The 12,300-nt window shown below is 48.2% G+C and overlaps 1 protein-coding gene across 7 annotated transcripts in view; it reads left to right on the top strand.

Annotated features, from left to right (window-relative positions):
• Nucleotides 1-12,300, top strand: part of BANP (BTG3 associated nuclear protein) — a 102,328-nt gene that overhangs the window by 15,590 nt on the left and 74,438 nt on the right. For 4 of the 7 annotated variants that reach the window (XM_057534479.1, XM_057534478.1, XM_057534477.1 and 1 more), the window contains exons 2-3: nucleotides 3,324-3,650; nucleotides 10,234-10,372. In XM_057534479.1, the coding sequence (XP_057390462.1) occupies nucleotides 10,303-10,372 (70 nt within the window). In that variant the 5' untranslated portion in view covers nucleotides 3,324-3,650; nucleotides 10,234-10,302. The remainder of the gene's footprint in view (nucleotides 1-3,323; nucleotides 3,651-10,233; nucleotides 10,373-12,300) is intronic. The other 3 variants (XM_057534474.1, XM_057534475.1, XM_057534476.1) reach the window with 1 other exon arrangement.

Here is a 12,300-nt window from a genome sequence, read left to right as displayed (position 1 = left end):
GCTCTAAGCACGCGGGCTTCAGTAGTTGTGGCTCACGGGCTCTAGAGCACAGGCTCAGTAGTTGTGGCACACGGGCTTCAGTAGTTGTGGCTCACGGGCTCTAGAGCACAGGCTCAGTAGTTGTGGCGCACGGGCTTAGTTAATCCACGGCATGTGGGATCTTCCCGGGCCAGGGATCGAACCCGTGTCCCCTCCACTGGCAGGCAGATTCTTAACCACTGCACCACCAGGGAAGCCCCTCTAGTAGTTATTTTTAGTAAAAAAAAGTTTTGTATGTTAATATTGTAATGTATGGGTTTTTGTAATTTTTAAATGAATAAAGTATTCACACATTTTCTGTTCTAATATCAGAGATGGTGACATTGATAGATACACGTCCACGAGTACAAGCTCACTAACTTTCAGATGGGGAAGGGGGTCCTGAGACCAGTGTGTCTTGAAGTAAGACAGCGGTGCTGTGGGATCAGTTTAAAGTCAGCCAGTTCTCTTTCCTGCATTGGTGGTTTGTGTTTGAGGAGGTTTATATATTTTGGAAAAGGTGAATAAAAGTGGCCAGTTTAATCAAACGTGTTAACTATAGAGGGGAAGGACCTGCCATCTGAGGCTAGTTTGACCTTCTTCTCCTAATTTCAAACTTAAACATTTTTAGGGGGGTTGTTTTGAAGAAGAAACAGTGTGGCCTGGATTTTCCTAAGAATCACTGCTTCCCGATGATCTAGTACCTGGCTGGTCATTTATAGTCACGTTTTCTCTTTCTTCCCTATTTGTCCTTTGAGTATCCCCCTGCCACCCTACACTGACTTGGGGAAAATCAGTAAGCTGAGTCTTGTTCCCATGTCTCAGTTTAATAAAAGTTGATTTCTTTGCTTACTTCATACTGGCGTTTAATTAATTTTATTACTACATCTATATCCAGATGAATCTGACTGAATGGAATGATCTTTATTTTCTTGGAGGTGCCCTGTTTCTGGAAGTTGAGCTTTTTAACTGGGCACCACTGGGCCACTTCCTGCTGGGGGTGGAGGTTACCGCTCTGGTCTTCACGGTGTGTGGACTTGGCCTTGCTGCTCAGGTGGACGTGAAGCCGCTGCCAGAGGCGGGGCGGTGGCTGGGGCACCGGGGCCTGGGGGGCGGGGCTGCCGTTGGGCCTGGGTGCTGGCGGTTCCCACTGTCTCCTGAGTGATTGCTCTCCGAGACTTGTCTTCAGGGTCTTCTGTCTCTTGTACTCATCGGGGCCGCTCCTGCCCCTCCGAGGACTGTCTTCAGTCCGTGTATTTGGCATCTGTAAAGGGAGGTCAGCCTGGCATGGCCTACTCCCGAGGCCCCTCCACGGTGAGCTAGGCGCGCCCCCGCTTCCACCCATGACGTCACGGCACCTGGGCCGCGTCTCTTCACACGGGTCGCCTGCAGGGATCTGACGGCTGGGAAGTAGTTCTGGTAGAGCAGAGTCGGAGGTCACACAGTGGCTGTAGTGTGCGCCTCCCAGGGACAGCCTCCTGCAGACAGGTTCAGTGGGGCGCTTGTTCAAGGGCTGATGGGAGAAACAGCTCTGTGCAGAGTGTCTGCCCTAAAAACCCCATATGTTGGGACATCCCTAATGAGATGACCCGTGTGATGTCGTTCTGGTGGTGACTGAGAAAATCCCAGGGTGGGCACAGGGGGCTTTGCCTGGTGACGTCTGCTGAAGTTCAGTCGTGTGCTCGATTACAGTAGCTTTTCTTTTTTTCCTGTTTCAGTGGCGTTTTGGTTTTATTTTATGGGTGTCCGAAATATTTAAAAATTAGCAAAATTAAAACTAAATGTGCAGTTCTGTGTTTTTATTTTTATTTCAACACTTCTTTTTAATACAGAAAAATAACATATTTACATAGTTCTGTGTTTCTGCTGATGAACAGCTGCTCGTGTCTGTTGCTGACAACCCCTGAGCAGCTTGTATTTTCACTGTTAAACCTAACATGTCATTTGCATGAAGTTCACAGTTGTAAGCTAAACAGATATGTGACTTAATTATGGTACAGTCCTTATTGAAATCAAAACACAGACGTAGAGAACTCTGCCGCCCTTCCTGCACGGTTTGTCAGCAGATGTGCGGCCCTTCATAGTTCTGCGCTGGGGGGTGACTCTCCCTTGGGCTCTCCCACTAGACCCGCGGCATGGACGTGCATGGTGTGCCAGGCCCCAGGCCGGGCAGTGAGCAAGATGGTGAGCGTTCCGGCTCAGTGGAGCTCGTCTTCCAGCATGGGAGACAGATGCTAAACAAGATGGGTATTTAGCCTGTGTCGTAGGTTAGATAATAAGGGCTTTGTGATAAAGCAGGAAAGGGCAGCAGGGACGTGGGTGCTGGTGGTGGGTGTGACGGGTGAAGAGTGGCTGGCCGAGGGGCAGGTGGACTTCGGAGGGTGAGGGCTGAGCTGGCGTGTGCCTGCCCAGCTGGGGCGGCCTCCTTAGACGGCGGACTGAGGAGTCGCAAGGGGAGCCTGAGGGGCGTGGAGAGAGGCTGGCTGGTGCTGGGCGCCAGGCGCGCACCTTGAACGACTGGGGAACCTTCAGTGGGCTTTGAGCGGACAGTGATGCTGAGATGGGCTTTAACATGATCCCGTAGCTTTTAAACATTGGCAGTAATTCTGGGGCAAAGGCAGAGCAGGGAGACCCAGGTGGGGGCCAGTGCGTGGGTCCAGATGTGCGATGACAAAGCCAGAGTGAGGACAGCGGGAGATTCTGCCTACAGGTCGGATGAGAGAGGAGAACCAAGGCCCAAAGGTTCTGGCCTGAGCACCTGGGGTGGGAAGTCTGGAGGTGTCAGCTGGTTGTGGAGAGGGACGGGTCCAGTTTGGGTTCCTTCACGTTGAGACTAGACACTCAGGGGAGGTGGCCTGGAGGCCGGTTGTCGCGTAGATCTGGAGTTCCTGGGAGAGGTCGGAGGTGAAGTGGATTGTGAGCCTCGGCAGATAGATGGTATTTCAGTGTGGATGAGAAGAGGTCCAGCGCTGAGCCACACGGCAAGGGGATAGTCTGACCTGTGGTCCAGCAGAAGGGCCATCGCAGGGCAGGGCTCAGCAGGGCGCACCTGCGCGAGTGGTCACGGCTGTGGATGCCCACACGCCGTAGGCCGGGAGGTGGATTTAAGGCAGGGTTGAAGAAGGCGCCCTAATTTTTATCCAGATTTGACGTGCTTGGCCTCATCTGTGTACTCATTGCTCTGTTTTAGAAAGACAATCTCTATAATAATAATAAGCACAATAAGTAATATGTACTTATAGAAAGCTCAACAGTCCGGGGGCTTCCCTGTGGTGCAATGGTTAAGAATCTGCCTGCCAATACAGGGGACACGGGTTCGAGCCCTGGTCCGGGAAGATCCCACATGCCGCGGGGCAACCAAGCCCATGCACCACAACTACTGAGCCTGCGCTCTAGAGCCTGCGAGCCACAACTACTGAACCTGTGTGCCACAACTACTGAAGCCCGTGTGCCTAGAGCCTGTACTCCGCAACAAGAGAAGCCATCGCAGTGAGAAGCCCACACACCACAACGAAGAGTAGCCCCTGCTCGCCACAACTAGAGGAAGCCCGCGCACAGCAACAAAGATGCAACGCAGCCGAAAATAAAAAAAAAAAAGAAAGCTCAACAGTCCAGAAGGATAAAGGATGAAGGTCAGCTTGTTTTATCTGTACCTTTTCCCTCCTGTGTCACCTTGGTTCAGTGTGTATCATTCCAGAGCATCTCGTGTGCATTTGCATACACGGACACGTGACTACACACGGACACGTGACTACACATACATGCAATTTTCCTCTTACACTCCTTTCTGTTAGTATTGTGTTCTGGAGACCTTTCCATTCACGTGAATGACTGTGGTGTCTCATGTCATTTACTTTACCAGTCCCCTGAGACTGAGCACTTGGGTTGTTGATTTTGGTTGGTGGGCTCTTTTCCACCTGCACCCTGGAAGATGCTCTCTTCACAAGCTTGTAGTCGTTGCTGTTCAGAGACATTATTGAACAGTAATTGCAGTCCCGCTGCTTTGTGATATTAAGACTGGACTATCTCCAGGACTTCTGAGAAATGGCAGATTTCATTTGCCAAACTGGCAACCGCATGCATCGTTCTGTTCCAGTTTTCTTGGGCTTGTTGCCCTAATTTTTCTGTTCAAACGTTCACTGTTAGCAGAATTTTAAATGACTCTTTATCCTGGCAGTAGAATCATTTTGAGTAAACAGCTTGGATAATTGTGTGGTGTCCTCATTTGGAAGAGGGTAGGATTCAGGATTTTATGGTGAGCTCGGAGTATTTTCTTAAGTCACTCACGGAGCTTCTAGAAATCAGGAAAAGCTTGAGTTGGGCACCTGAGAACTTTCCACCAGCCATTTTTGAGAGACAGGTATTTAACCTGGGACGTGTGGCCCCAGGGCCATCATGAATGGGCTTCAAGGTGAGTCACGGAGGTTAAGCCTGGCTGCATGCTGCAGATTCCAAAATGTGTTGTTTTTAGAGCAGGTGGTTGGTGATTTTCCTTTGGTATAAGGAAGTCCGAGGCAGGCAGTCCGGGAGGCCAGCAGCAGGAGGGCAAGAAGGAGGAAGGGTCCAGGAGCTGACCCGTGCTGCGTCTGCGCTCACACCCCATTGGCCAGAGTGGGTCACGTGGCCACAGCGTGCTGCAGGAGAGGCTGTGCTCTCTGGTGGCCCCGTGCCCTGTGAATTCGGATTCTTGTAACACTGAGCATCAGGGAGAGCAGGTACTGGGGTAGGCAGTCGGCAGTCTCTGGTAATTATGAGGCTCTGAAACTTGGCAGGGCTGTGTCTGTGCTTTTTTCCTGGAAAAGGAGCTGTAATTTTTCAAAAAGTAGATCCTGAAAGCAGTGTGTGACCCTAAAACGTTTTAAATCCATCAGTTCAAAGGTGGGTAGGGTGGTATTATCTAACTGAGGACCACTGCCTTCATGAAGGAGTTCACTGTGCCCCTTTAATAATCCTTGCTTTGGTTCTTAGTTGGGAAAAAAGACCGAGTTATGGCATGAGTGACTTTGGTCTTTATACCAACCACAGTTAATCTGCTCAGAGGTCACCTTCAGAGGACCCAGGTTTAGAATAAACCCCGGTAGGCCTGGTGGGCCCTCCCAGCTGTAGGTCCCGCCTGCCTCTGAGTCCTGGGGCTGCGGGTGAGGCTGAACGGCTGCCAGGGCTTAGAGTCGTACTGCATATGAGGGAGGTCGGGAGTGAGGATTTCCTCACGGTGGACGCCTCAATATTTAGTTGTCTGACCATTTTTAAAAAGTATTTTTACTTTTGAAAAGCTGATAAATGTACATGATTAAAAAAAGGCAAATATAATTTCCTTTCATCTTTGTGTCCCAGGGATAGTCTGTGCATGCCTAGCATATTTTTTTAAAATAAAGTGTGCTGTACACATTCTGCCCCATATATGTTCGTGTAATACTGCATCTCGGGAGTCGTTCCTTAGAGAGCTCTGACTGGTTCTTCTAGACCAGCGGTCCCCAACCTTTTTGGCACCAGGGACCGGTTTCATGGAAGACAAGTTTTTCCACAGATGATGGGGGGAATGGCTCAGGCGGTGATGTGAGTGATGGGGAGCGATGGGGGGCAGCAGATGAAGCTTCACTCGCTCGCCCGCCGCTCACCTCCTGCTGTGCGGCCCGGTTCCTGACAGGCCACAGACCGGTACCGGTCCGTGGCCCGGGGGTTGGGGACCCCTGTTCTAGACCGTTGCCTAGTCTCTCATTGTTCAGCTGTGCCAGACTTGTTTTTTTAAAACAGCATTCAGGTTGCATCATCCATTCTTTTGCTGCTAAAAGCAACGCCTTGGTTGTTTTGTTTCTCTGGTGGGTAGATATTTGCACACACATGTGACTCCCTGTGCTGGGCGGATTCCTTGGTGGGAAGGTCAGGGCCAGGCAGCAGCACTTTGATGCCTGTTCCCTATTGGTCTTCAGAGCTAAGCTCCCATCAAACGTGCAAAAGAGCGCCCACGTCCTGACAGGCCTCCAGCACGCCTGTCACACTGAGCGTCTGGTTGAAATTTGCATTTTAAAAAATACGCGAGAGGTTGTGTCTTCTCATGTTTAAAAGCTTTGTGACTTTTTTTCCCTGAGAATTTACTCTCATTCTTATGCTCCTTTTGATTAGGTTTATTGGTCTTTTTTCTGTTGCTGTGAAAGGAAATTAGCTCTTTGGTGCATGTGTAACAAGTATTTTCCACTTTGTTTGAATTTTGCCTTAAGAAAAACCTTTTTATTAAATATAATACAAATAGAGAAAATCATAGTTTTGCCTGTTTGTTGTTGTCATTGAAGTCTCCTTTAATTTATAGGGGCCTTTTTGACGGGCCCCCCCCCCCCCGCCCCGTTTAAGGAATTTAAAAATATTTCTCTTTCAGCCCATTGACGTTATCCTTGTTGAGGGTCATTTTTTCCCACCTTCGGCCAGGAGGAGCATCTTTGAGTTGGTTTCTGAGTCCTTTTGATACAGCCCTGATGTCTTTGATCGCTTCCCTACATCTGGGATGACAAGATGTTATCTTGCATATTCCTTGCCTCAGATGTGGAATTAGCCATTTCTCCAAGAAGCCCTCATCTCTTGGTGAGAGGCAGTATTTCACAGTGTAGGCTGTAGGGAGGCACACTGCTACTGGATTCAGCTACTGGATTCTGCACACACACCTGAGTTCATACCTCCAATTCCAATACGTGCCCCGAGTCAAATCTGCAGCCCCGAGACCTCTTCTGCCCGACCTCTGGATCTGCTTGTCAGGACATCGGGAGTGACAGAATTGGAATATCCTGTAGATCCTCATTTGCGCATGGAAAATTCTCAGAGGGAATTCCAACACCACCACTCAGTGTGATTGTTAAAATTGTTAAAATTTGTTGTGTGTGTGTTCTCCCAATTTTTCTCCCCATTTTTAAGCGGGTAAATTGTATCTCCGTTGTCAGAGCACAGAGCCGTTGCATTACTGTGCTTTCTCCTTTAGTCTCAGTCCTCCCCGTAAACGTAGACTGCTCACCACTGACCAGTTCACATGTTGCGTCTCCAAGTGGTCTTGGTTTTCTGAATCTTGTTTTCCAGCAGTTTCTTCAGGAAGGGTTTGTGGGAGCGCTGTTGTCTGAGTGCTGTATGTTGGCACAAGTGGCTACCTGTGTACCTGAAGCTCACTTTGTCTGGATGTAAAGGCTCCCGTTACTTTCCTCGAGTGTCTTGTGTGTGTGAGTCTCCCTCCTTCTGCTGTAGTTTGATAATCTGCCCCGCCCCCCACCATTTTAAGGTGTCCAGTATTTTTGTCTAGATGTCTAAAATAATTTTTCTTTTTTTCTTCAAATAATTTTACTAGAATGTGTCTTGGTATTGGTTGTTCTGCCTGCCCTGCCCCAAGTTTATGGTGTGTCTTTTTCGTACGTAGTTTCAAATGTTTTCTCCTCATTTCTGAAGAGTTTTTTCGGATTTGCTTGTAGTATTCCATTTCATTGCTTTCCTTTGGTTTTCTTTGTAGAATCCCCTATTAAACATGTTGTATCCTCTTTGCTTGTCAGCTACTTTTTCTTCAACTTTTTTCTTTCATTTCATTTTTTTAAAAATAAATTTATTTTATTTTATTTATTTTTGGCTGCATTGGGTCTTCGTTGCTGCACGCAGGCTTTCTCTAGTTGCGGTGTGCGGGCTTCTCATTGCGGTGGCTTCTCTTGTTGCGGAGCACGGGCTCTAGGCATGTGGGCTTCCGTAGTTGTGGCTCGCAGGCTCAGTAGTTGTGGCTCGTGGGCTCTAGAGCGCAAGCTCAGTAGTTATGGTGCATGGGCTTAGTTGCTCCGCGGCATGTGGGATCTTCCCGGACCAGAGCTCGAACCCGCGTCCCCTGAATTGGCAGGTGGATTCCTAACCACTGTGCCACCAGGGAAGCCCCATTTTGTTTTTCTTACGGTGTAATTTATTGTATTTACTTGCTCTTGGATTCCTTCTAGTTTAGCCTTCATTTCCAAAATTATTTTCCTTTTATTTGTGATCTTTTCTGAGTTTCCCCCCCTCATTTCTGAGTTTTTCTAATGCTGGTTTATGGTTAGTGATACCTTATATAATTTCCTTCATGAATATTAGTTTGTTTTGAAATATTAGGATAGAGTTTTCATCTCTTAGGGACATGTCTTTCTAGCATGCTTTCACTGTCTGTAGTGATGCTACTCTGCTCCTATTCGCTTTTAATAGGTATCACCTTGGCATGAGATTTGACCTCAATATTTTCTGTTGTTAATTTTCTATGGAGTTGATTTTCCTGGATATATGGAAGGAAGGCTAGATTTAGAATAGTTTTTCTAATTTCCGTGTCCTAGAGCTCTATTTTCTGTTGTTTTTAGAAAGTTGTAAAAAATGTGGTAGCTGTTTTCTTGCGCTCTCCTGGCTGTTTTCCTCTCCCCCCTGTAATTAGACTCTCATTCTCCCTGTCCTGTACGCTTCGTATTCTATTCTAGTCATTTCTTTCCAGTGTATTTAGCGCAGGAGGGAGCTTTGGATGAGTAGTCTTTGAGAGTCTGTGGTCCAGAATGTTGCCCTGGTGTTTGTCTGCCCCCAATGGTGCTCACCTCCTGGGTTCAGCCACTGTTCCCAAGCAGACCCGTTTTTTCCTTCTCTCTGACCCCTGCTTCCTCCTTGCTGCTCCCTTGAGGACCTCGTGCTGTCAGTGGTTTGCCCACTTGCTCATGCTTTGGGGTTCTTTAGGAAACACCCGATCTCTCAGCTTGTTACCGACCTTGACCTGGGTTCGCTGTCCTCATTTGAGAGATTAAAAATCTCTGTCCCTGCCATCCCTCCCTAGTTGGACTTCTAAAGGGTTCGGCGGCAGTACCTCTGCGGTCCCTTCCACCCCCCCTCAACCCCCCAGTTGTTTGTCATCGGCGTCTGCTCTGGAAGGGACATTTGGTGCTTTCGTGCTTTCCTCAGTCTCACGTGAGGTGTCTAAATGGCGGTAAAACACCTTGGCCATTTGACGGATTGCACCTACATGAAAGTGTTGCATTCGTTCTGTGAAGGGAAATTCAAGGGAGGAGCTTGGCTTCTTCTCCTGCAAATGGTTGTCCCTAAGAAATTCTGGAGCTGCTACCGTTTAAGCTGTAGAATTTAAATCTGGATTTATAGGATTTAAGAACGTGTGGAACCTGCAAATTTAATTTTATGCCTTTGGAACTTAGCCATTTAAAGGAGCTGTCAGTAGACTCCTGGTTGAGACTAGGTGATCTGAACCTCTTAATTCAGCTGCCCTGCGTGGGCACAGTGGGGGTGGGGTGCGCCTCAGGATGGTGGGCACGTACGAGGCAGGCGCTGTGCTGTAGAGTTGGGTGCCCGCTGTCTGCCCTCAGGGAACGTGCAGTCCAGTTGGGGAAGATAGATTACTTCTTTCATAAATATTTGTTTATAGGTAATTAAAATATAAAGTGTAGAATGATAAAAGTATTACGGTGGCATTGATTCCTGATCTCCAGGCACCCTGTTTGCAGGTACTGCATTTAGACCGCTGTGTTGATAGGTCGTATTTGGAGAGACGTGGCCTCATTTCTGTTTTGGAGACGGTGTGTCCAGGTCTAATCAGAGTGTTTGAGGATCAGGAGGACAGGAGCGCGCTGCGTTGCGGATGTGGTGCCACCTCGGCGGCGGCAGGGTGGTGGCGGACAGGCCGCGGGCTGCGGCAGGGCTGGTGCTGGGCTCAGTCCTCCCACGAGCCGCCGCTCTCTGCCTGCCTGAGGGGAGGGCGCTGCAAGGAGTGGAAATGGGGCGGGGGGACAGCCTTGGCGGAAGGGTCCGTTTGGGTAAAATTCGGGAGGTATGTTTTCGATGGTTTCCGGGGTGTGGTGTGTCTAGTGGATCTGAGAGCTGGCAGGGGCAGGCGAGGGACAGGACGTGTTCCGTGGGCAAGAAGGGGACCCGGGACATCTGGCTTGGGGTGATGTGTCCTAGCTGTCTTAGCAAGGTGACTTAGGACGGGGTGTGGGAGTGGACTGATGAGGTGGGGACTAGTCTTGTGCTGAAGGACAGAGGCAGTGAGAAATGTTTGGGGGCCATTTCTCAGTTCTCAAAGGGCACTAACCTTTTGGTGGTTTGGGGCAAGAAGAACCCTATATTTAAAAAACCCACAGGCTTCTGGTGTCCTCTTGGATACAGATCATGGCTAGCAGTTTCCAGCATTTCAAGGTCACGATCGTTCATCTCCTTCTCCGCTGTCCTGGCTTTTGTTTTTAGGTGACAGAAACCCCGTGCTTCGTGAGTCTGATTCCTGCCCATTGACCGGCCACTCTCCTCTCGTCCTGGATGATGTCAGAACAGGACCTGGCGGATGTGGTGCAGATCGCTGTGGAGGAGCTGAGTCCCGACCACCCAGGTACAGAGCGCGGGCAGTAGGGAGCCGGCGCTCCCCCGAGTCTGTAAAAGCCCAAAGCGCTTCCACAAGTTTCCTCTCCCTTCAGTAAAGCAAGAGAAAAAGTGGTGCGTGCCCTGTATGAAAAACCCGGACCAGAGCGCGTGAGCTCTGTCAGCCCCGTGCCCATCCCGGTGGTCCCTCCGCCTCCCCTCGGCCCACCTCTGCACCGCACGTGGCTGTCCAGCCCCGGCCCCTCTTCCTGCCCCGCCCCCCGCTCCCCTGACTCCCCCTTAAAGCCCCCTGTGGTCACGTCTGGGCCTCTTCCGCTGCTGTGCACAGGCTGCCCTGCGCGTGGACACCTGCGAGGTGCTCCCTCCTTCATCCACCTTTTCCCCGGGGACGCTCTTCACATCGTTTGCACTGTTTTTCTTTTACGTACATCCTGCTACAAAGGTCCTTGCTGCGTATTGCAGCAGATAGTTTTGTAGGGTAAGTTCCCAGAAGCAGAACCGCTGTGTATGTTCAGAGTTTTGGTAAGACAGGCTTTATCTGATTATTCTGTGAGGTGACTTTCCTGCCCTTTTGCCAGGGCTGGTAATTTTCCTTAGTGACTTTAAAGGCACCCATCTACTTTGGAACTTTAACTAGATATTAGACACTTTATAAGGGAAACCCTAAATTTCAAGAACTTCATCTTGAGCTACTTCACCTATGAAATACTTTGTTAGAACTTTATTTTATAAAAGGATTTCTTAGTAAGGGTCCTCCTGTTTTTTTTTATATAAAGTTTAATGTGTTTTATATTTCTGTTAAGTTTGAAATAACAAGCGTACACAATTAAATCACATAGTGTTTTGGTTGTCTGGTTATTCTTTCTGGAATAGTAGAGTTGAAATGCTAACTTTTTTCCCCACAGAAAAGAGAATTTTTAGAAATCTCATAAAGTGTGACGATGTCTATCTTGTATGATCTCTTTGCTGTGTTAGTTGAAAAAGCTTCACTGGGAAATTAGTTATGTATGGAAGGGTGGGTAGCACATGATTTTGGGATTGAACAAGCAGTCACAAAGAGATTGGGGCACCCTTTCACGAATGCTATTCTTTAGTCAGTTTTTGTCATTTTGCCTCTGATTTGTTTATAAGAAGCACTATCACCTGGTAACTGGCAAGATCAAGACCTGCCAGATCCTTGAGCCAAGTCAGGGCGTCTGAATGTAGCTGTTTAACCCCAGTTTTCTCTGTAAAAGTGAACCAGTTTGTTTAGAGCGAGAATGTGAAGGGTTGACCTCATTTAGCACCGCACCTCAGAAACCAGTGAACTAAAAAAAAAAGCAACACTGTCACTGTACATCACAATTTTAAAAACAACTGTTCATATTTTGGTGGGTTGATGACAGTTTCTTTAGAAAACACTCACACTGCAATGCTGTAAAAGAAAAATGTTCCAGTTATATAAATTTTAAGCATTTTTAGAACTTTTAAAATTCTGACAGTTTACTTCCCAATTAAATTCTCTCTCTGTAGATTACAGTCCAAAGAAGGATTAGAGGAGTCGCTTCTGATCCTGGTGTTGTTCCGTGTGGGTTCCTTAACTAACTGGGAAGTATAGCTGTGGCTGTGTAATGAACACCTACTGTGTGCAGGGCTCCCTGAGGCCTTCGTAGACAGGAGGCCTGCCATCTCTGGCCCCAGAGGACTCCCCCAGCACCGGCAAGCACTGTGCTGCGTCCCACACGTTTGTCCTGAGTGGGTTTAAGATTGAGATGATTTTTTCCTCATTTCTAAAATGTGAACTTTGTAAAACTTAAACGTATAGTCAAGCAAGTAGAAGAAATAAAAGTTTCCCATAATCCTAGTGATAGAACTGCTTCTAAATTGTTGGCATGTATGTCCTTCCATTTTTTTTCTGATTTCCATTTAAAATCAAAATGCTTAGGTTCTTGTGACTTT

This window comes from Balaenoptera acutorostrata, chromosome 19 (assembly GCF_949987535.1).
Source record: "Balaenoptera acutorostrata chromosome 19, mBalAcu1.1, whole genome shotgun sequence".
In the NCBI taxonomy this organism is placed as follows: Eukaryota; Metazoa; Chordata; class Mammalia; order Artiodactyla; family Balaenopteridae; genus Balaenoptera; species Balaenoptera acutorostrata.
Note: the sequence above shows the minus strand (reverse complement) of the source record. Positions and strands in the feature narration are given on the sequence as shown.